Below are 27,666 nucleotides of genomic sequence, written 5' to 3'. Positions count from 1 at the left end.
AAGGTTAATTGCAAATGAACCTGCATTCTACCTTCCAAGCAATTATCCCATAGACAAATATGGAAATAGAAATAATATGGTCTGGGGTTTTGAAACATCTTTAACATTCAGCGCTATCAGACATGTACAAAAGAAGTTGTCAAATTTTCAACTCTAAAAACAATAAAACACTCACTCACATAACTTTATTGACAGATGACAAAAGCAGAAGCTGATTGGTGTTATGCACAATTTGACTCTTTCTTTTTTGGGTAAGAGTGCTCTTAATTTACAAAACCTCTTCTTTTCTTCTCTTGATACATTCGACTTCCCTTTGCAGTCTTTGGTTTTCCATTTTTGGGGATAACTGTTGTAAATGACCCACAAAGAGAGAAAATAAATAATAAAAAGCAAAACACGTGCCCGAGACTAATCCTTTGATATTCAGTGAACTGAGGTCACACAAGATTTGCTGACGTCTTGCGAGACGTCAAGCATGATGTCAGAACGCGGACATTTTGGACGACTTTGTTGCCAAAAGCCTTGTGCGGATGATCTGAGGAGTGTTTCGATTCCGGGGTTGCATTGCGTGCTGTATTGTTTTATATTGAACTGTCTGAGCAAGGGTGAGCAAGTGAGTTTTATTTGATTAAATCTAATTAGAAGGGGGGGGCTAGCATTTGTATCTTTAAGGCTGTGAAACATGCATTAGTTCCCAAATACTGAACGTGTGAGTTGAGATCATGGACAACAGCAGATGCTGGGTAGGTGTGACAAAGATGTCATTGCTCAATGAGGTCTCTGCTCACAAGTCCCAAGGGGGAGCGCTTAAAAGGGTGTCAGGGATTTGCCATAATATGTGTTGATGGAATAATCAGCATTGTCAAAAATAATCGTCTTTCGTTTACCATTGTGCCTTGTCACCAACATTTCGTTGTATGAATTGCAATTTGCATTTTATTTTTAATCATGAATCAATTTAAATTTGGATTTATAATTTATTTTATTATTTTGTCAAAGTTAAAAGAGTGAAATAAACGGCACCTGTCACATTTATAGACTTGTGCAAAAACAAAAATGTTGGAATACAGACGCGCGGATTGTGTGAGAAAAAACGTGTAGATCAAGCAATCTCTGCATTTTTTTTTTTATAAATCTCTATTTTTCTTTAAACTTAACGTCTTTATGGTTACTTAAGCAGTAAATCAAACATGAAGACAAAAAATGCTGGCATATTCGAGGGAGACATTTTTATGCTCCATTGATTCCAAATTTTCCGATGTAAAAGTCAAATATTTGAACAAGAGGACTTGACACACAATCTAACGTTGTGGAAAGTACTGGTGCATAACATAACTTGATGTTACGACGAGTTATCAAGCATGTGGATTGCTTGAGGGGGATCAGCACAAAGCTCAACAAGGTGCTGAATTGTTCCAGGTGTCAAAGTCCATTGTTCCAGCGTCCCACTGGAACTAATGAGGCAGGTCCGTTTTCACCCCCGAAATCCCCTGCTTTGGTTAGAGTGACTGATTTATGACTATATGACAGCTTAAACTCACATTATTATACATATATTTTACATTTAACTCTTACACAGCTGCTTTGTGTGTGTGAAACACAGGGCTGCCATTTATGAACAAAAGCAGGGATCATACAATGTACTCTGACCTATTTAGCCAGAAATCCCATTTAAACAAAGCTTTGGATTTGTCTATTCATACTGAATATAATGACTTCACACAAAGATACATATTAAGGAAGGTGTGATGTGCACCATGTTGGCAAGTAACTAGGTGACTACATTTATGAAATTGAAATACTATTAATATTACTGTGGGAAATGTTGTTTTTGAAAAGTACCATAGTTAAAATGTTTGTTTTATTCGAAGAATATCAGCAAAAAATTCTCCATGGTCACCTGCCAATCTGCAGTAGTCTTAAACATGACATATTTTCCAAATATAACCACTAAGCAGCACCTTGCGGTGTAACGTCTTATCTTGTCAGAGCTTTAGAAAAGGTGAGTTACACTTTTGAAAACGCGAAAGAACATGGATTTTTGAATGGTTTCATCTTTATAATGCTTGAGATTTTTTTATGGAACATTCACTTTGTCTCTGTAGTCAAATGAGGCAACATTGTCAAATTGTGCACATTTGTCATTTGTTATGCTGCAAACATAATGCAAAAAAACAAAAATATTTTGTCATGTTCATGCATTTCATTGTGTTCTGTTGTCATTTTTTTTTTTTTTTGGTATAAAGAACAAATAGATGGTTAATTCCCTCCCAAAAAATGATCTCTAACTTTTTTCAGTAAAGGGTCTTGTTGATGCATTCTAAATTAAGAAAAGTAACCAAAATGTGCTCAAAGGCAATTATTACTTTGAGAAACTAATTGAAATTTTAACAGCGTAACTTCTAATTGGAACCAACTGTATTTCCAAAAGAATCTTCACGACACTGGATACAGAGAGTATGATTCTATTTGTTTGAAGTTTCCTGTAATGATCATCCACAATATAAACTTTTCACTTACAGTACATTGTTTGCTATAAAGTTGATTAAAAAATGTATTTAATTAATCAATGAAGAAGAAGTGTTATTAGTGTTAAGGGTCTCCAGAATTACCCCCAAAATGTTTTTTTTTTTTTAAATTTTGGGAAATCCTATCTTAATTCAGAAGAAGTATTATTAGTGTTAAGGGTCTCCAGAATTACCCCCAAAATGTTTTGGGTTTTTTTGTAATTTGGGGAAATCCTGTCTTAATTCAGAAAATGTTGAAATGTTACCGGGAAGTTCATCCAATTAAATCCAGAGTGACATCTTCCAACAGAGCCCAGACAAATGTCTAACAGTCATGGCCCTCTGCAGGAGACCCTCCATGCCTTTGTTAGCAAACAGGCACAGTGTAATTGCATAGTTTTGATGCACAAAGACTAGAAGAAAAGCACAGCAGGACCTGCGCAAACTTCTGAAAATCAAAGCAGGGTTGCGATGAGTTGCGTGGAATCGTTGTGAGAGAGCTCATTTGTATCCATGGAAGCTACATGTCATGTGAAAACCATTTTGTGTCATGTGTTCACATGGAATACATATTACTTGCATATGTAGGATGAAAAAGTACGTCGAGGTCTGCGCAGTGGGACAGCCAAAGCACCTCTCACCTGCAGCCAGGGGATATGTTAACGTAACTGGAGATGTTCTGAAGTACATGCCAGGAAAGTTTTGTGCTAATAGAAAAACAATTGCAATGTGATTTTTGCACAGACGAAGATACACACGATTGTCACTGAAATATGTTTAATGTGGTTTGTGTTCTGGGAGGGGGGCACCAATGATACATGACACGCGGTTGCATGTTAAGCCATCAAAAAAAAAAGAAAAAAAAAAACTCCAGCGTCGATCAATGCTTCACTTCTCACCTACGTGTCAGTCCCAGTTGCGGCAAATAGGTGCATGTAAAGATTTGAAACAAGTATTTGGTTTCAAATGTGCTCCAGCTTGAAGGCCCCGCCTCTGCTCACGCCGATGATGTTGACTTTCCCGCAAGTTTAGCTATTTAAATGTTGGAAGGAGGCAGATGCTGCAACTGCTGCTGGGGAGGATACACGCACGAGACTGGACTTTTATTATCTGAGCAACATCCAGCACATACAAGAAGACATGGCATGCAGAGAATTTCTTGCGGATTTGGCTTCTTGTAATCTTTACTGTGCGAATTTCTGGAGCGTAAAGCTCTGTGCGTAAACGTCGACGCGACAGAACTGTCACAAGAAATTGATGAGGGTTGCAATTTAATTCTGATACTTTTTGGACATTTTTTTTCCAAAATTTGCTTTATTACAGGTGTCATGTGAACACCAACGCTTACAGCGGAATATCATTTTTGGATTGTCATCTTGAAAAGATTTTGACCGATTTCAATGAAATGGAGTTGCGGACCTTCACCTGCAAAGGAGACTGAGGGGTTTTGGACCACTGATTCAGAAGCAGGGGTGGGTGGGTGGATGGGTGGGAATTCATTTTTGGAGACTTCCAGCAGCAAAGTATTCATGAATCAATTTTTAAATTACTACAAGATGAGGCTGAGAGCATCGAGGCTATGTTATCTGTAAGTATATGATATTATTACTATTTTTAAAACCCTTTTTTTTACGAACGTGTGAGTGCATCGTCGTCTTGGCCATCTAATTGATTTTCATTGTTTTTCTCCAACAGATTACTCCAGTTGACAGCAGTTTGTTTTTACGCACAGGTAACATATTTTCACCTCAGTAAAACCTCTTGATATTAACTCACATAGTAGGATTAATTCATATAAATCAATAAATAAACGGGTAGGTAAGAGGGCACTGCGTTGCACGTCTGTACATCTGCAGTGGGCTGTAGTAATGAAAAGGTTTTATTAGGAGGACTATACGGCAATTGGCAAAAATTCAAACATCTTGAAAAGTGGCAAGATCCCACTTTGACAGGTGATTGTTAAAACATATGTGGCCGGCTATATTGGAGGCGGGGGGAGTCAAGAAGGGGGTGAAAGATCACTGCTGGTAAAGTAAAATAACGAGCGGGGGAAATGTCATCCCCGTGGGTCCCAGAATGAATCCCCAAAAGAGACGCATACGCATCGTCAAGTAAAAGAAAAACTGAATCATAATCATTGAGAAAAATGAAACGTTTTGAAATCATCTACAATGGTCCTTCTCCACGGTTGCGGAAATGTGCCAAATAATGTGTTTACTGTTGTCCTGCAGAACACAGTGCAGTCTCCTCCTAATTTCAAGCACCATGTCACCGAGCAGAGTCGGCTCTCGGACCGGATGAGCCGCCGCTTGACTCGAACCTACCAACTGTACAGCCGAACCAGCGGGAAGCACGTCCAGGTTCTGTCCAACAAGAGAATCAACGCCAACGGAGACGACGGAGCGGCGCACGGTAAGACAGCAGCACGCGCACCATACGGCTACCTTAACACTCAAAACACAAAGAATAGACCGTCGACACGGGCTTAGGGTGGGGAAATTCAATCAAATGCATGAAAATATGGGAACGCATGTTTGTGGAATAGCATAAAGCAAAAGCGTCCACAATATTAGGGACAGGCCCATACACAAAGTGTGGCCGCGTCAGTTTGGTTTATTTTTTCCCCCTCTGCTACAGGGGCCGACTAAACAATAATAAATAAATAAACGCGTTAAAATTGAATATTATTAACTCTATATCATTATTAAAAGATGGGCGAGGTCAAAGTTAGCAAAACCATGGCTTAGGGGCATGATCTGGCCCCCCACAGCAATTTATGTTGCCCACCAAAGCAAAAATCAAAAGGTTTGCCTCCCAAGTTTCTTGCTAAATAGTTTTTTTTTATGTCAGAAGAAAATCTGCACTTAAATTGCAATTTTCCTTCACTTCTAACAGATATTACAAGCACTTTTTCACAGAATCCCATCTTAAATGAAACAATTTGCTTGCCACAGTTTTCTGTGACTCTTGATTTCAAATTTGTTGTGCAATGGTGAACGTACAATATGACATCATATATATACATCCCTCTAAGAGAAATCATAGTTGTAACCTTGACAAAACAACTTTGACACCCTTTATGTCAGGCGTACCGTGGCTTGTCATTTATGTGCACAATTGCACATATTTGAATAAGTTTGTAATGTGTTGCTTCCACTATTTAAAGTGCATCGCACCATAGCGTAAAGATGGTGCGAAGTCTTGCAGGGTTTTTAAAAGTGAACACATGAAAAAATACAGAATCTCAAAAAAATGTGGTGGTTGAAGTTCAACAATGGGCAAACTGTAATGTGGTAGAACGCAGCAGCTTCACTGCTGAGGATTTTGGCTGCTTCTAGAACAACCCTCGACATTGGAGAACCACTGAGTGATTTCAAAAGAAGAAGAGGAAGTTAGGCATCAACATGTTTTACACTTTTTTTTGTGTACTGGTGGTCTACTGTGTACTTTGAAGGGCCTCTGGTAGACTATCAGGGAAAGAAGTCCTGTACGTAGCAAAGGTCCTGACTCCAAGTGGGATAGTGTGTTGTCTTTGCACCACATAGCCACTGTCCATACCATTAAAAAAAAAAAACTGAGAAGTGAGGTCAGCCTTTTCGCTTCCTGGTTTTATGTAATCTTTTGTCAGCTGGAGTTCTCTATCCACACCCGAGTTCTCACACACACCTACTAAGTGGGTGTCAGTCTTGTAAGTGTCCCAAATCCGCCAGTGGCACTTTGCTTCCTCCGTTATTTAAAGTACATCACAGCAGAGGATTTACTGACCTTTCTACATCATTCCAGCCTTTTTTTTTTTTTTTGGTCTCCTGGATTATAGAGGAAAGAGGGAGCATATGTCATTTTTGCAATTCTGGCCCATTTGGACAGGGTGTTTTCAAATCGCAGTGAATGTCCTTTAACGATGGCACATCTTGACCTTCAGTGTTCATTTAGTTCATTCAGGGAAAAAAAATGTCAGAGGTCATTGGTGTGACTGTAACATCATTACATAATTGCTTGCATCACATCTTCTCATTATTTGCTTTGTGTTTGCCTGTACAGCTAAACTCGAGGTGGAGACGGACTCTTTTGGGAGTCGTGTGCGGATCAGAGGTGTGAAGAGTGGATACTACATTTGCATGAATAAGCGAGGAAAGCTGATTGGGAAGGTAAGCGCTACAGTCAAGTCTTTAAATGACAAAAATGCCGTGGGGCAAACCACTTATATATCCATATATCCAGAACATGCCAATATTGTACTGTATGACTGCTTTTTAAAAAGACACTTTTCTCTTTTCTCTAACAACTGCAGTGATATGTCACACAAACGTTTGTAAGTAGATTTAAAAAATAAAATAATGCAAAATTTGACATTGCTCAGAAGTTTAAAAAAATGTATGTAATGTAAATATATATATATAATATATATATATATATATATATTATATATATATATATATATATACACATATATATATATATACAGTATATATATCCCACTTGGAGCTTACAAGGTTGAAGGACAAATCCTCCTAGTCAGACCTAAAATAATAACAAGGTTGATAAACTAATCAGATAAATTGTTTCTGAATGAATAATTTGACTGCCACCTGTCCTGAAAACAAACAATATTTTTTGTTTGCAATGTTAACTTTTATTGGATATTTTTTCAAATATCATCATGCAGAGGATGTACATACACACGTAATTACACACATATTCAGCTGTGTATGGATAAAAACAGTTTATAAGGATATAGCTGATCTATAGTGTTGCTAATTATTATGTATAGCAAGCCAGTCACAGTTTTTATGCATATTGAGAAAAAAGAAATATCTTTCTGCTGATGAAGTGTGGAATAGGCCATTGGCTTGAACAAAAACAAAAAAGAAAACCCTGGACAATTCAAGGATATGTTTGTAATGTTAAATTATTTGTCAGACTCAAAGAGCAAATTGATTTCATTTTCCTGAGACAAGCAAAGATACAGTAAGGCAAATGCATTCTTTTAAGAGCGCAGCTGTTAAAAAGTCACTGATGAGCAGCAAGCACGTATTTGAAGCTGCTGGTAGAAGAAAGTCTCACAGCTGGATTTTCCAAAAACTTGCTGTATTTCGGCCACACCTAACCAATGATGAAAAGGAGAAACCTTCGCAGTTGCCTCAGCAATACGTAAAGAGTATTTTCAAACCGTTTTAGTCTCAGATAAATGCAGCGCAACTTTGAATGGTTAAAGATGAATGGTGTTGTGGATAGTTGGTGCATGACGTCAACATTCATGCGACACAGATATGCTTTGGATGCTAATAACAGGGAGTCAGGTGGTATGCTTGAGTGAGTTAGTTTCAAACTGATTATTTTCTACCATGGTATCCCTTAAAATAATTGTAATGCACAGTCACGGTGGAACAGCTGTAGAGCATTGGCCTCACAGTTCTGAGGACCAGGATTCAAATCTCAGCCCCGCCTGTGTGCAGTGTGCATGGTCCCCCCGAGCCTGCGTGGGTTTCGTCCGGGCACTCCGCTTTCCTCCCACATCCCAAAAGCATGCATTCATTGGAGACTCTAAATTGTCCCTAGGTCTGATTGTGAATGCGAATGTTGTCTGTCCCTATGTGCCCTGCGTTTGCCTGGCAACCAGTTCAGGGTGTACCCTGTCTCCTGCCCATTGACAGCTGGAATAAGCTCCGGCACTCCCGCGACCCTTGTGAGGATAAGCAGTTCAGAAAATGGATGCATGGATAATTGTAATGCAAGACACACTGCATCTTCCCAAGATCATTGATGCTAAACTGCAAACTGGTATCTTGGGAAACCCTTCAGTTGTGGCTGGACCAGTGTTGGATTGAAGAGAGGATCCTATATTGATGTGACTTGTATATACAGTATTGATGGACTTCTTTACAACTTCTGTTTTTTGGGGGGTGGGGGGCCATAATAATTTGGACATAACATGTCTGCAAAGGTTTGCCCAGCACTTCTTTCTAAGCAGATTTCACAACCCTGAAGCATAACTGTCCAATTGGAAGATGAAAAAAAATGCATATTGCAGCCATGCCCACTAAGCTGTTTAAATGACAAACTAGCTGACAGGAATAGAGTTTTAGAAAAAAAAGAGCATAAAAAGAATTAAGAGACGAGTTCATGAATTGTATATTTCGATCAATATTCTATTTTAAATTTAAACCATATGCAAGATGAAAAACGAAAACACAGACAACAAGATCTGGTCATAAGTACACAGTAAGTATACATAGTGTTACTACACCACACATTAGGGATTACTTTCAGATATAAAAGCGCCATCTTGTGGCATTTTTGTGCTAAAGAACCTGTAGACACCGAAATGAGTTAAGGCTCATCTTTTTGACAAAAGTAGTGCTTTGCTGCCTTCTTGTTGCATATTGGTGGCAAGGAACTGTGTTGACGTGAGCTGAGGAGGTTCAATGAGACAAAAATAGCAGGAACTATGTTGTTGTGAGTTGAATGGCTTCATGAAGACAAAGGTCATCCAAGTCATCCTGTTGCTCCCATTGACAATCATCAACATTTTTTTTGGGTGGGGAGCATCAAATGCTCCCAGATTTGACCATTTTATGGCAGGACCAAGTCTCTTTACGAAGTGAATAGTGGGAGAACACTGAAGTATTACAACCTCAAACTTTTCCAACTTTAACATAAGTATTTTTTATTGTATGATGGAATAAATGTCTCCACTTTCTGGGAGTTCAAAATAGATCTGCATCATGCAGCCTCTCTCCTTTTTTTTCTACAGAAGAAAGGAAGAGGAAAAGATTGCATCTTTACTGAGATTGTCCTGGAAAATAACTACACAGCGCTCCAAAATGCCAAATATGAGGGCTGGTACATGGCTTTCACACGCAAGGGCCGTCCAAGGAAGGCCTCAAAGACCAAGCAGCACCAGAGAGAGGCCCACTTCATGAAGCGGCTACCTAGGGGGCACTTGCTGAGTGAGAGAAGAGCATTTGATGTTCTTCCGCTCTCTGTTCTTCCTTTAAGCAAGCGGACTAAACATTCCCATCAGCAGCGCTCAGTGGGCCGCTGAGGCCCGACAATGTGGACAAATCATCACGGACAAACCACTAAGAGGAGGGTGGGATGGGGGTAGGAGGTAACTATTCACCTTTCACAGTCAAATGCCACTTTATCTCTCATTCTGTGGACTCCTTTTGTCATTCTTTGCTCTGGATTTTGCGTATATATTGACTGTCTAATATGGTCCTTATTCCCAATTTAGTGAGGAGACATTAGATATGCTTTTTCTCATTAAATTAGCGGGAAGTTGTGTTAACAGGAACAGACTGCTTGGTTAGAAGTTGAGTGGTAAAGAATGTTTAAAGTACAATGAAGCTAGATGTGGCAGCTATCTATGTTTTTATTATTGTGGTCAAATCATCTGAGTGTCAGTTGACATTCTCATTTCCTTGAGGTCATTTTGGACCATTTTTCAACATATATGAATATATTTTTACTGTAAAAAATGTAAAATACATCAAATGGATATTTATTGTAGAGCGTATATTAAAACCACTAAAGAATCCATATTAAAAATAGCACCTTGGCTTTTCTCTCATGATTGTTTTGGAATCAAATGAATGTTTGCTTCCCCAAAACTGTCGTCACCCCACCCCCCTCCCCCCCTCCCCTTCAAATTGGAGACTCAGATAACTTAGGGGCAATATCTGTGACAGGCCACAGAGTTGAATGTGCTCAGCAAGTGAGACTTGGGCCTCAATGGCTGGAGCTACGCATTAAAAGCGATGAGGTCAGCCCACCATTTTGGGCCAAACAAAGGTTACCACCATGTAGTTGCATTTCTCACGATCGCACACCGTAACCCTCAGATCAAATGGGCCTTTGTGAAAGCTCATATAAAAGGGCATGTTATACAATAGTGGGTTCGAATAATAACACGAGGAGGGGTCAGTTATCAAAAAGAAGCCAGTCACACAGGGAGGGGTCGGAGGGGAGACTGGCTGCGGAAAAAAAAACACCGGGGCCTGTGTGGCGAAATGTGGCATGGACTGAAAGAGGGGGAATGGCTGGGAAGAGGCATTCGGGAGTGAAAGGAAGGCAGAAAAAGGAATCCTCTTCCCAGAGGCAGTTGAGCATGACCGTCGGAGGCCAAACGACAGGGGAGGAAGAAGACCCTGGACACAAGGACCTGGCTTCATTCGCTCACAATACATGAGCTGGATGCTCAGTTTGCTTGCTGCTGTTTAAGCGTAGTTTGCGCTTTCAAGTCGATAATGTTATGTTGTTTTTTTATTTTTTATTGAATTGACGATGGCTGCGTGATCTGTTCAGCGACATTCAACAACAATCCATCACATATGCAAAAAATTGCAAACAATAGAAAAGGACGGTTATTGCTAGATCAATGTTGCACAACAAACACCATAGTCAGAGAGAACAATCGATTTAATTGTGTTGGGAAATAATCCGTGGTTGAAGCATTGTGTATTTAAATACTTTCCCTTCGAAAGTGAAAACTCAAAGTTATTCTCCATTTTCACAACAACCTCTGAGAACTTTATCTCAGACACAATAAAGCACGACATTGGGTTCATGACTGGATGTTGTTTTTTTTGTCACCGTGCCTGCTTGAACTCCCTGCAGTGACAAAGTCCAAAACATTGGCAAGTCTTGCAATGAGTTACACTAGAATTCTGGCCAACTTGCTGTTATGAAACATGAATTATATGCCATCATTTCAAGGAGTTTTGCATTGGAAGATGTTGTCGTTTTTTAAAAACATGTATTATTAAAAATGTTTCACATCTATTTCTTTTGAAGGGTTTTTTAATAATCCCAAAGATATGGCTTCTTGCTTTTTTTAATGTATTTTAAAAAACAAAAGTCCTTCTGCAACACTTGCTGATGTGACTTATGGCTGGTCCCAACAGCGATCACCACAGCGAGTCATTTGCATGATTTGCGTCCCTTTCTGTTGGGAATTGAACCCACGCCGTTACCATGGAGCAAGCTCTTCCACAACACACAAATTGCAAAAATTGAATCCACGTACAGATAATTTGCCGTGTAGAAAACATTACTATGACAAGTCATGTAATGTTCTGCTCTACGTTCAAAGCAGATGTGGGGATGGGTAAATAATTACAAATTCTGGCAGATGGGGAATGGATAAACAACATCAAAGAGGCTGTTAGGATAGCCAGAAAAATTGTGGCTTCTCAAATTAAAGGCCATGACTTGTCATCAGATATCATACTAATTGCTCGGGAGAACTTCACTGACAGAAAACGTTGACAAAATATGTGTGCCATGTAGACAACAATGTTACAGTGCATCAATTTGGAACAGTCTTGAGTATTGTTTTGTATTTAACCCAATTTTTGTCTATAATGTTGACCACAAAGCCAAAGTCTCATAAAACCTCTGGGCTTGCATGGAAACAGTTAAACACTAGATACTAGCTAGCTCGATCACCAAAACTTCACTAATGACTTTCAGGGTAGCCCACGATATACAGCGAACATGGAAGCATTCAATTTACACAAATGGGACATGCTTGTAAGTGACTCTGGAATGAACGGAGTTGGGTTATTGTGTGTTTTAAGTGCTTTACACAGACATCGATGAAAGGAGGGTGAGAGGCTGTGTGACTCCCATCAAGACCGCAGTGCACTGGATTTGAGTGAGAGGGAGGCATGAACTCACGTTCCATGAAGTAACATTAAGAGTCCGATCTCAACTTTCAACTTAGGAAACTGTTTTGAAATGTTTTAATGAGAGAAAGTTTTTCTAAAGGCTTGTCAGTGGTGTTTATTTTAATGTATGGTGGAGAACACAAGGAAAAAGTATTTACCAGATGAAATATCTACAAATATGTAAGGACAGTCTAATCAAACTTATATTCAATATAGTTAAACATTGAGCTCACATATGTCCAGAATTTGACATTCACTGAGTTTTGCAGTCAATGTCCCCTTCACTCGTCCCCTTTAGCTTCTTCAGCTCCTTCATCAACTCCTGCTCAACATTTAAAATCTCTTTGGGTTTCTTGTACTGTACAAGAGAGATTGTAAGGAGATGAGAGGAAAACGTCATTCAAGTTCAATCAACTTTTACTATCTAAAAAGGCAAAAGGATTTCTTCTTTTGATTTGAAACAATAGCATACACATGAAAGGAACCAATTAAAAGACAACAGTGTGTAAATGGTTGGAGAAGAATGAATAAAGATGCATCCGCACTGCACTACAATTCAATTAAAACTAATCCACTCCACTCATGCTCTAGGACGGGGGTCCAGGGTGTTTTTGAACCGTCACACACACCATCTGGATCATTAACAGTCCTTTAATAATTGTTGCATTTATTTTACTGCTTTTCGAAATGCAGAATGAGATATAACAAAATAAACAATAAATCACTTCTTTATTTGAACCTTTTTTTCAGTGACATTGAGTTTTCCATTCATTAAAGACTGATTAATTTCATGTATTTACTTGCTCATATTTATTTTGGGTTTTTTTTCAATAAATAAAAAACTGAAAAAACATTTACCTGTAAATTTTGATTTTGCATTAATATTTTTTTTCAATAAGTAAAAATTGAAAAAACATTTAGATGTAAATTGTAATTTTGTAATACCTAATATGAATCAAAATTAATTAAAACATAAAAACAGCCCACCAATGCATTACATTCAAAACAAAAGAATGAATTCTTAATTAAAAGAATTAATTTTGCATATTTTACATCTGCATTATTTGTTTGTTGTAATTCATCCACAAATGACCAGGCTGAGCTGTCCAATTTAAAAATCAAATGCGACTCTTGAGCAAAAAAGTTTTCCACACTTGTTGTGAGGAAAGGGTGGATAAAAAAAAAACATCAAATTTGAATGCAGATGGAAAAGATCTCAACTGCAACTGCATTTAGAGCTGCATTAAAGGAGAAGTCCAGTCGTTGAATTAACGATATATCAGATAGGTCATGTCATATGTACTGTACCTAGAAAATTAAGATTTTAATCTGATATCATTTAAGGTTGTTTTGAGAATATTTATATCGGCAATTTTGAATGTTCCCGGTCGGCAAGGTTTTGGCGAGTCACATGACATACAAAGGCTCGCTTACGTTGTGACACAATTATGGCCAGCGCTGGTTTCTCAGATTTATCCTCATCTGATGAAGAAATAGCAGTATGAGTTGATCGGGAAGATGGAGGAATCTGTCCATACATATTTGAACCTGTGGCTGTAAATAATGTAGAATTTTCAGATGGTTCTTTGGATAGGAACGACGCGGAGTCTGACTATTCGGAGACCGACGCGTGGGACACACCATTCATCCATCCTATTGATTTTGGAGTGCGTTTAGGCCAGCCAGCGGATCAATGGTGCACATGTGACCGATGCATAGCCATGGACAATCCTCTGATGAATCTTTGTTGTCAGTAACTTGAGGAACTGGAAGGAAAGATATTTGCCAAAGACCTGGATTGCATTTCCCTCCATAGTGAGTTTCATGGCATTGTCCTCTGGAAGCCTGCACTGAGGACAGCCCTCGTGGCAATGAAAGATGTGAAAAAGGCAACTCTGGTAGAACCCATCAGTGAAAGATAGGCCTTATATTGTGGGAAAGGTGGTTTATACTTACTTTCGGCTTGTCCCATCAGGCGTGGCCACATTTGTTTGGCACTCTTTTTACGCCAGATGCCCTTCCTGAAGCAACCCCTCTTGGGGAAGTGTGAAACGTTGTATACAAATAAAAAAATTCTACATTAAAAAATTCAAACGCAATATTTTCAGTCTCCTGATATGCAACTGGCTACAATTGGCTTTCTTAAATTCAACCGGCTGCAATTTGCTGTGTAAAATTCACCGTCTAAAGTCTAGGTGAAGGCATAAAATATTTCAGTATTTAGCATCTTATTTGGAAGTATTCCTCCATCTTCCCAATCAATCAATACTGCTATTTCGTCATAAGATGAGGATAAATCCAACAAATCAGCGCTGGCCATAATTGTGTCTCAACGTAAGCGAGCCTTGGTTTGCGCACATAACATGTCATATCCGCGCACGTAGGTCATGTGACTCGCCAAAATGTCGGCGACCGGGAACATTCAATATTGCCGGCATAAATATTCTCAAAACAACTTTAAATAATATCGGACTAAAGTCATAATTTTCAAGGTACAGTAGATATGGCATGACCTATCTAATATATTGTTAATTCAATGACTGGACTTCTCCTTTAAAAATCATGGTTTGAAATTTAAGTTCTGACTTTTCTGTGTCAAGTTTGCATGTTTATCCCATATTTGTGTATTTTCTATGACAATACTCACTAACATGCACTATATGTATAATGAACACTCAAATTGATATGAATGTCAATGATTGTCTCTCTCTAGCCATTAGCCCTGTGACTGGCTGGTGATCAATCCAAGGTATCCCTTGCCTCTCACCCAATCAGCTTCAAGAGGCTTCAGCTTCCTTTATGATCTGCACAGGGTATGCGTGATACAGAAGCATGACTTGTTATGAAAAAGTATGAGGGTGGTGTGAGTCTGGTCTTAATCAGAAGAATGTCTGGGAAGACTGTCATCTTAGCCCACGGAAAAGTATCCTCAGCAATATTACGACATACTAAGCAAGGGAGGCATGCCTCAACATTTTTGTTGTACACTTACACTGACTATCAAAGTGTTGTTTGCATGAGTGAAACTTAAAGCAGCGCTGTCCAGTGGAAGTTGACTGCGATCCAGATCAGGAATACCAAATTTCTTGTAATACCTGGTAATGAACAAAGGATAGGTTTAGTCTTGAGAACAGTGTTTCCCAACCAGTGTGCCTCAACACATTGGAATACTGTGAAAAATCATCAAGTGTGCCCCGAGAATATATCACAATTACAGTATTTCACAACAAGTTCAATAAATAAAGTACCTTTGTTCAACTATCAATGCCAGTGACAGATAGTGACAGTCAGAATAATTAAATGCTCTTCCCCTAGATTGCATGAAGTACATATTTAACCTGTTTATCCACTTTTAGTAAAATTTTTGTTGGCAGTATCTAATGAGTTTTTTTGTTTATGTAAAATATGTGCTTTGGCTCAATAGAGGCTTTGTAAACACTGCTATAGACTAATGTAAAGCAAACAGTGCCACCCATAGGAATAATACAAGGATTACAAAGAGTAGGAGAGTTGGAGTGTATTCAAGAATAGTTACTTTTTGTTTGAAGTTTTAATGACAATACATCTTTCAGGTGGATGCGCTGAAACATTAAAGACATCTTTCGGGTGGGGAAGGTTCCGGATTCTCCATTGAAAACTGCTCTTTGTATCTTTACGTACAAACACAGGCTGTGGAAATAAAAGGGAGGTCTCTTTAAATCCGTATATATACACACACACACACACACACACACACGTCATGCAGTATGATGGAGACAAGACTGCAAAGTGCAAACATACATTGGAGCAGTTCTCTTTTAGCATCTCAGCATCCAAAGAGGTGGCAGGACCAATCAGTGGCTCCCCAACTTCGACCTGCCATTGACCCACCGCTCCGAGTGTGCTTTTGAGACGCCACTTCCGTACTGCAACGCCCCAAATGTACAAATACATAATCTCACAGGTTGAAAAAAATCATGGCTCGTGGATGATATATGATGAGCACTGCTTACCAACGAGTTCATCTGTTATCAAGTCATACTCTTCTGCCATTTCTTTTCCATCGGCAAAGAGGTAGTGGACCTTCCTTTTCCCTTGTGTCATGGAATGCAAAACATGAAAATGAGGATTCAAATTGGCACTCAGTTCAGTCCTTGTTACCGAAACGCCCACCCTGGACTGGTGATCACTGGTATTGATGGTCATTTCCAAGTCAACTTTAGAACTTTGGAATCTAATGCATCATGCTAAAGTGTTGCAAAACAAACATCCAACATATGGCTGCAAACTCAGATTGAAGGAGTACATGTTGATGATTATTAAGGTGGTTTAATTTAATTTTATTTTATCGTGCATTCTCGTTACAAAATTGTGTAATTTGCAAACAGGGCTTGTGGTCTGACCACAACCTCCTCACTTCCAAACAAAGTGAAAGTTCAATATTGTAGATCTGATTAACACCTAAATAATTATACAAAATGTTGTTTCACCTCATCACACTCACCATCGTGAATCAAAGCAGTCTTCTTTGCCGATTTTAGGTTGTCGATCCAGCTTTGCACAGCCATGTTTGTCTTGTGCAGAGAAACTTCCGGAATCAAACCGTAACCACGGTAACTCACTGTAAATGAAAAGAAATAGAGCTAATTTTATTAAATAAATACAAGTCTAAACATAGTTGTTTTTTTTAATCACACATTTATAAATGTCCCGTAGAAAGTGTGTTTGGTTACACAGGGTTTGCGTATCTAATCTGCCATTATCAAATTGCTTCCCACCTTGCGGGCCCTACTAAAATGTTCTAATAATCGTAAAAATTATGTCGCTTCGTCTGAAAATTTTCTGATAAGTACTTGTTGCATATTTTGACAAAAATTTTAACTAAGGACACCGTCGATATGCAAATATCGTCCGAAGAAGAAACTTAAACACGTAAATATATATACGAATATTCAAAAGATATCAAAATAGCATATAGTCGGACTGCATAGTTGATTATTGTAAGTTTTATTGGTAAAAACGAGGCGTTAAAAAGCAATTTCCGAATTTAAAAAAAATGAACCGGAAGTATTAGCTCACCTTTTATCATGCGAAAGGTTCCTTGTTTCGGAAGGCGGAGGGCAAAAAAAAGGGGGTCAAGTAAGTCAGTTTTGAAGTATTTACTGTGCGTGTTTACTATATATTGGGTTATCAGAAGTAATAAATACACTGCCACATTTTCTCATCAATCTGAACAAGTACGTTTTGTCTATAACGTCAACACAAGCTAAAGTTAGCCGTTGTCTAATGTCAAGATGGACGTGCATTTTAAAATCTGTTTTGTTAAAACAAAGTACCGCAGATTGCTCACGTGCTATCGTTCATTTGTGTTATATCATAAGTCCAGTGCGTACACGATAGATTTTTTTAGCTCTGTGATTATGTATGTCATTCCAGAGACGACAGTGAAATTGTATGATTGAATGCTTTACATGTCTGTACTTGAAATCCCGTTTATTTGCCAGCCTGACAATGGAACCATGTCACGGAATTTTGAAAGCTTTCCCAAAGGTTAAAAGGGCCCGAGTTCAAGGAAACGATTCTCCACCTTTAAAGAAGAAATCTGATGAATTTGAGGTCACAGGCAAGTATTTCTTGTTTTGTTTTTATGGCAGCTCCTGTACCACAATTAATTGATTTGTTTTGTCTTCTTTTTCTTAGGAAATACCTTTAATGGTACCTCAGTGTACATCCTGCCTGCTGGAATAGGAAATGCAAGATGTCAAATCTTCCAAAGACAAGTTCAACAGAATGGAGGCCAGACAGAGAGCTCCCTGTATGCAAGTGTCACTCATGTTGTCGTTGATGACAATATGGATTGTGACAGGGCTCTGCGTCTCATCAAGTTGGATGCAATGCCTTCTGGAGTCCATCTCGTCAAATGTAGTTGGTTAAGCTCATGTATCAGTGAGAAACAACTCTTGGATGAATCAAGCTATAGTCTTTTACCGAAAAGGTAATGCCTTATCATTGCATTGTGCCATACGATTAAATCTCAGTAAATGCAAATGCACATGCATGTGTATCATACCTTATCTTATGTGTATCTTGTTACGGTTACAGTCTATATTAGCGTTAATATAGAGACACTAATTCTATTGTTACTAGAATTGTATTCTCTCCATTACAGAGGAGGCACTTTTGACTTACAGTAAATCACATCTTTTTCCTGTATTGTAAGTCTTTTTTTATATTTTCTCTTAGGGATTCTGAAACTCTCCTAGAAAAAGACTTGCTGACTGGCAAGTCTGCTGCTGAAATGCTAAACCCAGAGTGTGATCATAGCAAGCAAGGGGAAACATTAGACATGGTCAGTATTTAGTACATTTGAAAAGAAAAAAGTCTTATAAGTTACTTACCAGTTCCACATTTTGGTAATGTGGTCATTGACAGAAAAAAAAGGTCCTTATCGAAACGATGTAATTTACCGTATTTCAGAGTGTATCCAACAAAGAAGATATTCAAGGAGAAGACGATGGAGTCTGTCAGAGTCACCTAGAAGCTCTCATTACAGGTCGGTGTCCCAAAGACGAAGCCCCTGGGCCCAGCCTTGATCCTGGTCGAGACACTACCGCTCATACGGTGGTCTCAGGGAAGTGGGTCTGCGCGCAGTCTTCTCAATCCAAAAGTAATAACTTCAACAAGCACATTACCGACAAACTAGAACTACTGGCCAAGGCCTATACACACCAGGGAGACAAGTGGAGGGCATTGGGCTACTCCAAGGCTGTCAATGCATTGAAGAGTTATCACAAGCCGGTTACATCGTATCAGGTAAACGTATGGAGATGAAATTGATATGTCTGAATTTTTAGTAGCTTTATTGCGTTGATTTGTTATTGACTTTGAAATAAAAGCTTTATCCTTATGTGCAATTACAGGCACAATACACACACCTGTATGTATGTGTAACCTGTCATTTAACTCAGTAAAACTAGCAGAATTTGAGGTAACCACATAACTGTCACGGATGTATATGTCTTTTTGAGCTGCGTTGATTGGGATTTATTTATGTTTTCACAATGTATGACCTAGTGTATTGTTTCTTCCATTAGAAAGATGCAATTTCTCATGTTCTTTTTCTTTTGTTTCAGGAGGCATGTCTTATCCCGGGAATTGGTAAACGTATGGCAGACAAAATTGATGAAATCATGGAAAGTGGTCATCTGCGCAAGCTCGATCACATTGGAGAGGCTGTGCCAGTATTGGAGCTTTTCACTAACATTTGGGGTGCAGGAACAAAAACGGCACAGCTTTGGTACCAACAGGTAAAACATCCACCGTCCATCTTTCATTCTCTGTCCAGCTTCAACATAATTAATGAAGATAATCTCAGTATTAAGAAGACTATCCATTTTAGTCATAGAACTATAACCAAATAACAGACTTGAAATAAAACATTGTACTCCTTTCGCCAGGCCAAATTTTTGGTTGAGAATTTCTTTTAAAGTGGTCCCATAGTTGTAATAGTTACAGAAGACTAGGTGTTGTCATGGGTTTTCAATTCTCATTCGTCAGGGATTCCGGACTTTGGAGGACATTCGCACAAAAGCCCACTTGACCAACACTCAGAAAATAGGACTCAAGCACTACAATGACTTTCTTGACAGAATGCCCAGGGAAGAAGCTGCAGCAATTGAGAAAGTGGTAAATACATCTATATTCATTTGTCTCTGGCAACATATGGGATGGTTCCCACACTCATCTCTTCCCCACCCTCCTCCAAAAAAATGGTCGCAAGGTCGTAATTAACCTGTCAGTTTGTTTTTTTTTTTTTTTTTTTTTTTTTTTGATGAGGAAAGCAGCCAACACCACGGAATACCCCAAAAGTAAACAACCTCTTAAAACCTGCATCTAAAATAAGCCAGATACCTTTCCCCTCCAAGGCACCAAATATTGTGTGACTTAATTACTTGCAATGTTGTATTGTATGTAGTGATTTTTTTTCCTTCCAGATCCAATAGAAAGTGCCTGTGAGATATGACTAAAGCATGTAAACTTCCTGGAACATGGTAATGGAATACTGTATGTAATAATTCAGCATTTTAAACTCCCATCTTTTAGTATTTAACATTTTGAAAACCTTCTTTTACGCAATTTAGTGAACCATTGAACATTATTATTATTTGGACAAAATAACCTTCAGGCTAGACAATTGCCATTTACTATTTTTCATCCTACTGAGAAAATTACACGCTTCCAACTTTGTTGAATGTTTTAGGGAAGGCCAAAGTGCACAAATCCATTTAAGGCATGGTTGCATTGTTGTGGAAGGACTATGAATGGACAAGAATTCCACATGCACTCCAAAATCATGTTGATGTCCCCCCACATAGGAGCAAACTGGAGACTAACTCCACCTTTCTACCATTTTCAGTTGCTGCAATGTACAGCTCTTTTTGTCAATAGCGATCACACAGTTCCACCTTTTGATAAAGTTGAAGGTATTTCTTTCTGGCTACGTGGCAGGTGAGGCAAGCAGCCCAAGCAATTGATTCTGGTCTGGTGGCAATGGCATGTGGCTCATACCGCAGAGGAAAGAACACATGTGGAGACGTGGATGTGCTGATAACGCACCCTGATGGAAAGTCCCACAAAGGTGTGTTCAGCAAAGTGCTCCAGAGCCTCCATGACTCTGGTAAGATATATCACATGTACAGTATTAATGTAACAATTGCGACCATAATGTCTTTTTAACACACAAGCACAATATTATATGGGAATATGTTGATGCAATTAATGAGGCATTTACAGTTACCATAAGTAGACATTTTTTTTTCAGTGATACTTGAAAATTCAAATTATTTAACTTATTTTGTATTATTTACTATAACTTTTTTCATCCATACTTACAAATTCACATTATTTGATTTGTTTCTGGCAGCACAGTGGAACAATTGTAGAGTGTTGGCCTCACAGTTCTGAGGACTGGGGTTCGAATCCCAGCCCCACCTGTGTGGAGTTTGCATGTTTTCCTTGTGCCTGCGTGGGTTTTTTCCAGGCACTCTGGTTTCCTCCCACATCCCAAAAACATGCATTCATTGGAGACTCTAAATTGCCCCTTGGTGTGATTGTGAGTGCAACTCTTGTCTGTGTCCACGTGCCCTGCAATTGGATGGCAACCTGTTCACGATGTACCCGGCCTCCTGTCCGATGACAGCTGTGATAGGCTCCGGCACCCTCGTGGGGATAAGCGGACCAGAAAATGGATGGATGGATAACTCGTTCCTATTTTTTATTATTTCCTCAAGGATTCTTAACGGACGACCTGGTGAGCCATGAGGAAAATGGAGAGCAGAAGAAATACATGGGCGTGTGCCGCTTGCCAGGACCGGATCGCCGTCATCGCAGACTGGATGTCATTGTGGTGCCCTACAATGAGTTTGCCTGTGCTCTCATGTATTTTACTGGCTCTGCATACTTCAACCGCTCCATGAGGGCCCTGGCAAAGACAAAGAACATGAGCTTGTCAGAGCATTCACTTAACCAAAGTGTGGTGCGTCAAGGTAGCGCCAAGGTGTATGCTGGCACTCCACTATCTACACCCACAGAAAGTGACATTTTTAATCTTTTGGGGATACCATCCAGAGAGCCTTGTGAAAGGGATTGGTGATGATTAACAAGTGCAATGCTTTTGTTCTTTTTTTAAATTTAAGACAGTTCAACACTATTCACACTAGATTGACAAGAAAGTTGATCTTATTTGACAGTTGAAACAATGGACAAATGACAACTACTGTCTTCACCAGCCGAGTATGCAATATCTTGAAAAACATGTAAATGAAACATTTAAAAAAAAATTTAAATTAACATTATTTTCCTGAGCTGATAAAATGAAATTTAAAACGTCTTGCGGCCACTTGAAATGAAAAAACTAATCATGAAAGCTTTCATGAATAAATATAATTCAACAATTAATGCAATGTTTTAGACTTCATGTACACACAATGGCAAATTGTGAGAAGAGGTTCTTAAAAATTGCAACTATATACATTGCAATAAAATCAATTTACAGTGGGGCAAAAAAAAGTATTAAGTCATCTACCAAATGTGTAATTTCTCCCACTTGCCTGTCATTTTCGTATACCTCATCTGTGGAATACTAAATGAGAGAAAAATCCAGAAAGAATTTATAAGTATTTGGTCAATAACAAAAGTTTATATTAATACTTAAAAAAGTATTCGCCCCTTCCTGATTTCTGTTTGTTTTGCATATCTATCACACACAAAGGTTTCAAATCATCAAACAAATCTCAGAGACAACCCAAGGAAAGACAAATGACACATTTGAAATGACAATTCAATGTACAGTTATTAAGGTACTTTTTTTTTTTTTTTTTTAAATAAGTAATTGCCCCCTGAACCTAATAATGGGTTATGACCCCATTGGCAGGAATAACTGAAATCAAGCGTTTGTGATAATAAGTGATGAGTCTTTCACATTGCTCCGGAGGAATTTTGTCAGTCTTTTTTGCAGAATTGTTTCAACTCTGCCATATTGGAGTGTTTTCTAGCAAGAACTGCCCGTTTAAGCTCACACCACAGCATCTCAATTGGAATTAAATCAGGACTTTGACTTGGCCACTACAAAACCTTTTGTCTTTTAAAGACCTTTCAGAGGTGAACCTGCTGGTGTGTTTTGGTTCGTTGTCCTCCTCCATGATCCAAGAGTGCTTGAGTTTGAGGGCACAAACTGATGCCCGGACGTTCTCCTTCGGGATTTTGTGGTACACAGCAGACTTCCTTGTTCCATCAATCACAGCAGGTTGTCCTGGTTCTGAGGTAACCAAGCACCCCCAGACCATCATGCTGCCACCACCTTGCTTCACTGTTGGCATAATGTTCTTTTTATCAAATACTGTGCCATGTTTACACCAGATGTAACGGGCTGCAGACCTTCCATAAATTACATTTTTGACTCATCAGTCCAGACCATGTTTCTCTAAAAGTCATTGAGATGGTTTTGGGCACGAGCCTTTGTATTCTGTGGTGATGGCAGGGATTTTTGCCTGGGAACTCTCCCACGGATGCTATTTTTGGCCAATGTCTTATGGTACAATTTTGCGCACTGACGTTAACTGATGCCAGCGAGGCCTCCGGGTCTTTATATGTTGTTTGAGGTTCTTTTGTGACCTCCTGGATGAGTCGTCGTTGTACTCTGGAGTAATTTTAGTTGGTTGTCCCCTCCCAGGAAGGTTTGCCACTGTTTCCAGTTTTCTCCATTTGTGGATAATGGCTCTGACAGTGGTTCGCTGGAGCCCCAAAACCTTTAAAATGCCTTTCCAACCTTTTCCAGATTAATGGATTTCAGTCACTTTTTGTCTAATTTCTTCTTGAATTTCTTTGGATCATGGCATGATGCATTGGTTCTTGAGATCTTGTAGCATACTTCACGTTGTTTGACAGATTCTATTTGAGTGATTTCTTGAGTCAACAAGTATGTATTCTAGTAATCAGATTTGGGTGTGTTTTGTGAATATGAATTTGGCTTTCCCAAATTACTGGTTAATCAGAGTGACTTTGTGATTTAACAAGGGGGACAATTACCTTTTCAAGGAGGGTCAGAAAAGTTTGGACTTTTCTTGTGCCTTAATAAATTGAATTTTCTTTTGAAAACTGCATTTTGTATTTTCTTGGGTTGTCTCTGACTGATGTTAAAATTGGTTTGATAATTTAAAACCTGGCGCCACGGTGGCGCAGCTGAAAAGCATTGGCCTCACAGTTCTGAGGAGCGGAGTTCAAATCACCCCTCCTATGTGGAGTTTGCATGTTCTCCCTTTGCCTGGGTGGGTTTTCTCTGGGCATTCCAGATTCCTCCCACATCCCAAAAACATCCAACATTAATTGGACACGCTAAATTTCCCCCAGGTGGGATTGTGAGTGCGGCTGTTGTTCGTCTCCATGCGCCCTGCGACTGGCTGGCAAGCAGTTCAGGGTGTACCCCACCTCCTCCACGTTGACAGCTGGAATAGGTTCCAGCACTCCCTGCGACCCTCATGAGGCTAAGCGGCAAAGAAGATGGATGGATGGATAGATGGAAATTGACCCTAGGTGTGATTATGAGCACAGCTGTTTGTCTCTATATACCCCGCAGTTGGCTGGCAACAAGTTCAGGGTGTACCTGTCCATTTGTACCTGGGATAGGCTCCAGCACTCCTGCGACCCTTGTGAGGATAAGCGACTAAGAAAATGGATGGATGGATTTGAAACCTGTGTGTGTGATAGGTATGAAATCAGGAGGGCAGCAAGTATTTTTTTTCACAGGACTGCATTCCTTGTTGGCAACAGTTTCTGCAAGTTTTCATAAGGTTTTTACATACTGTTAGTATTTTGGCCCATTCATACATGCAGATCTCTAGAGAGCGATGTTTTGGAGCTATTGCTGGGCAATATATATTTTCAACTACCTCCAAAGATTTTCTATAAGGTTGAGATTTGGAGACTGGCTAGGGCACTCCAGGACCTTGAAATGTTTCTTACAAAGACCCTCTTTCATTGCCTGGGTGGTGTGTTTGAGATAATTGTCATGCTGAACAACCCAGCCATCTTTCATCTTCAATGCCTTGAAGCAAGGAGGATTTTGCTCCCAATGTCACGGTACATGGCCGCATTCATACTTTCCTTTACACAGATCAGTTATCCTGGTCACTCTGAAGAAAAACAGCAAAAATCATTATGTTTCCACCCCCATGCTTCACAGTAGATAGGGTGTTCTTGGATGCAACTCAGTATACATTTTGTGACATATTAATACACTAGCTTCATGGCTGTGATTTTATGAGCTGAGACCAGCTGATGAGGAATAAAACTTTATTCTTAGAAATACTGTTCAGCTTGTATATGCTGCTCTTGGATAACATTGCTAAGAACCTTGTTGAATATCATAGCTATGCAGATGAGTTATGTCTAGCAATGTTTCCAGATTACTACAGTTCAATTCAGTTGTTGTTTCACTGTCTAGAACAGATAGAGTAAATAACTGGAGGCCCAATGCCTCCTTTCAAACCAAAGACCAAATTTGAAACACGGGTGTACTGATAGCTTCTGACCTGACTTTGCAACAGTCATATCAAATTAACCACTGTGTCTCGGGTCGAGCAACACGACATCATAGTCCATGGACACAAAGGTCTGTGTTACAACAAATGGGTGCTCACCTTGCCTTTTACGATAAAATCCTGCCACACTTTTGCTATTTGTATTTTTTTTCCTCCTCTTCCTTGTTTTTTTTATGTGCAAAATACAAATTATGACCTGCAATCTGTGATGCAAGAGTGCACATACAGTGCTTTGTGATGGTATTCAGCCCCCTTGAATTTTTCAATCTTTTGCCACATTTCAGGCTTCAAACATAAAGATATACATTTTATTTTTTTTGTCAAGAATCAACAACAGGTGGGACACAATTGTGAAGTGGAATGGCATTTATTGGATATCTTGAACTTTTTTTAACAAATAAAAACCTGAAAAGTGGGGCATGCAATATTATTCGGCTCCCTTGCATTCATACTTTACTATACTGTACTTTGTAGCGCCACCTTTTGCTGTAATTACAGCTACAAGTCGCTGAGGGTATGTCTATCAGTTTTGCACAGCATAAGATGGAAATTCTTACCAATTCTTCCTTGCAAAACAGCTCGAGCTCAGTGAGGTCGGATGGAGAGCGTTTGTGAACAGCAATCTTCAGCTCTGCCCACAGATTCTCGATTGGATTCTGGTCTGGACTTTGACTTGGCCAGTCTAACACCTGGATACGTTTATTTGTAAACCATTCCATTGTAGATTGGGCTTTACGTTTTGGATCATTGTTCTGTTCGAAGATAAATCTCCGTCCCAGTCTCAAGTCTTTTGCAGACTCCAACAGGTCTTCTTCCAGAATGGTCTTGTATTTGGCTCCATTCATCTTCCCATCAATTTGAACTATCTTCCCTATCCCTGGTGAAGAAAAGCAGGCCCAAACCATGAGGCTGCCACCACCATGTTTGACAGTGGGGATGGCGTGTTCAGGGTGATGAGCTGTGTTGCTTTTATGCCAAACATATCATTTTGCATTGTGGCCAAAAAATTTGATTTTGGTTGCAGGTGACCAGAGCACCTTCTTCCACATGTTTGGTGTGTCTCCCAGGTGGCTTGTGGCAAACTTTAAACGGGACTCTTTATGGATATCTTTGAGAAATGGCTTTCTTCTTGCCATTCTTCCATAAAGGCCAGATTTGTGCAACTGATTGTTGTCCTAGGGACAAACTCTCTGATCAGTCTTCTCCTTGTTCGAGGTGAAAGTTTAGAGGGACGGCTGGGTCTTGGTAGATTTGCAGTGGTCTGATACTCATTCCATTTCAGTATGATTGCTTCCACAGTTCTCCTTGAGATGTTTAAAGCTTGGGAAATGTTTCTGAATCCAAACCGGCTTTAAACTTTTCCACAACAGTATCTCGGACCTGCCTGGTGTGTTCCTTGGTCTTCATGATGTTCTTTGGACTTTAAACAGAACCCTGAGACTATCACGGAGCAGGTGCATTTATACAGAGACGGATAACACACAGATGTATTCTATTTATCATCATCAGTCAACATTGGATCATTCAGAGATCTTCACTGAACTTCTGGAGTGAGTTTGCTGCACTGAAAGCTAAGGGGCCAAATAATATTGCACGCCCCACTTTTCAGTTTTTTATTTGTTAAAAAAGTATAAAATATCCAATAAAATTTTGTTCCACTTCATGATTATGTCCCACTTGTTGATTCTTGACAAAAAATTAAAAGTTTTTATCTCTATGCTTGAAGCCTGAAATGCGGCGCAAGGTTGAAATGTTCAAGGGGGCCGAATACGTTCACAGGGCAGTGTACGCAAGATTGTGCATCAATGGACACAGTTTGCTCTCAATGAGCTAAATTCAGATTTTAATGCTATTTTAATTTATTGAGGTGGACCTGTAACGTTACCTGTGACAACTGATAATGCCAAAAATATTAATAAATGCTGTCATGGCTGCTGGGCTGTTTAGAGTATAACTTTTTTTTCTAAGGAGCTATTTACTCTGTTGCTAAGAATCCACCATAGAATATAGAGATATTTTTAATAACCACGATATTCCTTTTACATGTTGGTAACTACAATAAACAAAAGTTTAAAAAGTCAACATTTCTTTTTAACAAATTGAAAAACATTGAACTGTCATCATGTATGGATGGCTGTAGACAAAGCATGATGTCATGATGAAATGGAAGAGTTTCAAGAAGCTGAAACCGTCCTTCTCCAGTAGTCTAACAAACCACCCAGCTACTTTGACACTTGTAAGATCAAAGACTCTTGGCGGTTCCACAACCCTGGAGTAGGCCTTACAGCTTGGGTGTGGATGGTGCACCCTACTGTTCTTACTCTTGGGAGTTTATGGGCCACCGTGCTACCAAACACACCAGTTCTCTGGTGATTTTGAAAAAAATACAGCAGTCCACCCAACTCTGAAAAG

General features: G+C 39.3%; 3 protein-coding genes across 7 annotated transcripts; 2 read left to right on the top strand and 1 right to left on the bottom strand.

The window, feature by feature from the left end:
- The first annotated feature begins 4,036 nt into the window (after positions 1–4,036).
- fgf8b (fibroblast growth factor 8b) lies at positions 4,037–10,115 on the top strand. Its single transcript, XM_061829746.1, has 5 exons — positions 4,037–4,095; positions 4,203–4,239; positions 4,739–4,919; positions 6,549–6,655; positions 9,262–10,115. Exons 1-5 carry the CDS (start codon positions 4,037–4,039, stop codon positions 9,550–9,552), a joined length of 675 nt encoding a protein of 224 aa, XP_061685730.1. The 3' UTR covers positions 9,553–10,115.
- Positions 10,116–10,910: 795 nt separating this feature from the next.
- Positions 10,911–17,255, bottom strand: dpcd (deleted in primary ciliary dyskinesia homolog (mouse)). Of its 2 annotated transcripts, none has more exons than XM_061829937.1 (7): positions 17,237–17,255; positions 16,662–16,778; positions 16,171–16,251; positions 15,959–16,083; positions 15,714–15,847; positions 15,171–15,273; positions 10,911–12,536 (listed from the first exon to the last, which is right to left on the bottom strand). In XM_061829937.1, exons 1-7 carry the CDS (start codon positions 17,244–17,246, stop codon positions 12,432–12,434), a joined length of 675 nt encoding a protein of 224 aa, XP_061685921.1. In that variant the 5' UTR covers positions 17,247–17,255; the 3' UTR covers positions 10,911–12,431. The 2 variants fall into 2 exon arrangements, with proteins under 2 accessions (XP_061685921.1, XP_061685922.1); XM_061829938.1 differs by lacking the exon at positions 17,237–17,255 and adding an exon at positions 16,936–17,209.
- poll (polymerase (DNA directed), lambda) lies at positions 17,197–22,535 on the top strand. Of its 4 annotated transcripts, none has more exons than XM_061829934.1 (9): positions 17,197–17,296; positions 17,662–17,780; positions 17,858–18,152; positions 18,401–18,506; positions 18,635–18,970; positions 19,291–19,464; positions 19,715–19,843; positions 20,666–20,834; positions 21,448–22,535. In XM_061829934.1, exons 2-9 carry the CDS (start codon positions 17,669–17,671, stop codon positions 21,807–21,809), a joined length of 1,683 nt encoding a protein of 560 aa, XP_061685918.1. In that variant the 5' UTR covers positions 17,197–17,296; positions 17,662–17,668; the 3' UTR covers positions 21,810–22,535. The 4 variants fall into 4 exon arrangements, with proteins under 4 accessions (XP_061685918.1, XP_061685917.1, XP_061685916.1 ...); XM_061829933.1 differs by having other exon boundaries at positions 17,256–17,296; positions 17,594–17,780; positions 20,666–20,795; XM_061829932.1 differs by having other exon boundaries at positions 17,261–17,296; positions 17,594–17,780.
- The last annotated feature ends 5,131 nt before the right edge of the window (positions 22,536–27,666 follow it).

The sequence above is a fragment of the Syngnathoides biaculeatus genome, chromosome 9, assembly GCF_019802595.1.
Source record: "Syngnathoides biaculeatus isolate LvHL_M chromosome 9, ASM1980259v1, whole genome shotgun sequence".
Taxonomy (NCBI): Eukaryota; Metazoa; Chordata; class Actinopteri; order Syngnathiformes; family Syngnathidae; genus Syngnathoides; species Syngnathoides biaculeatus.
Note: the sequence above shows the minus strand (reverse complement) of the source record. Positions and strands in the feature narration are given on the sequence as shown.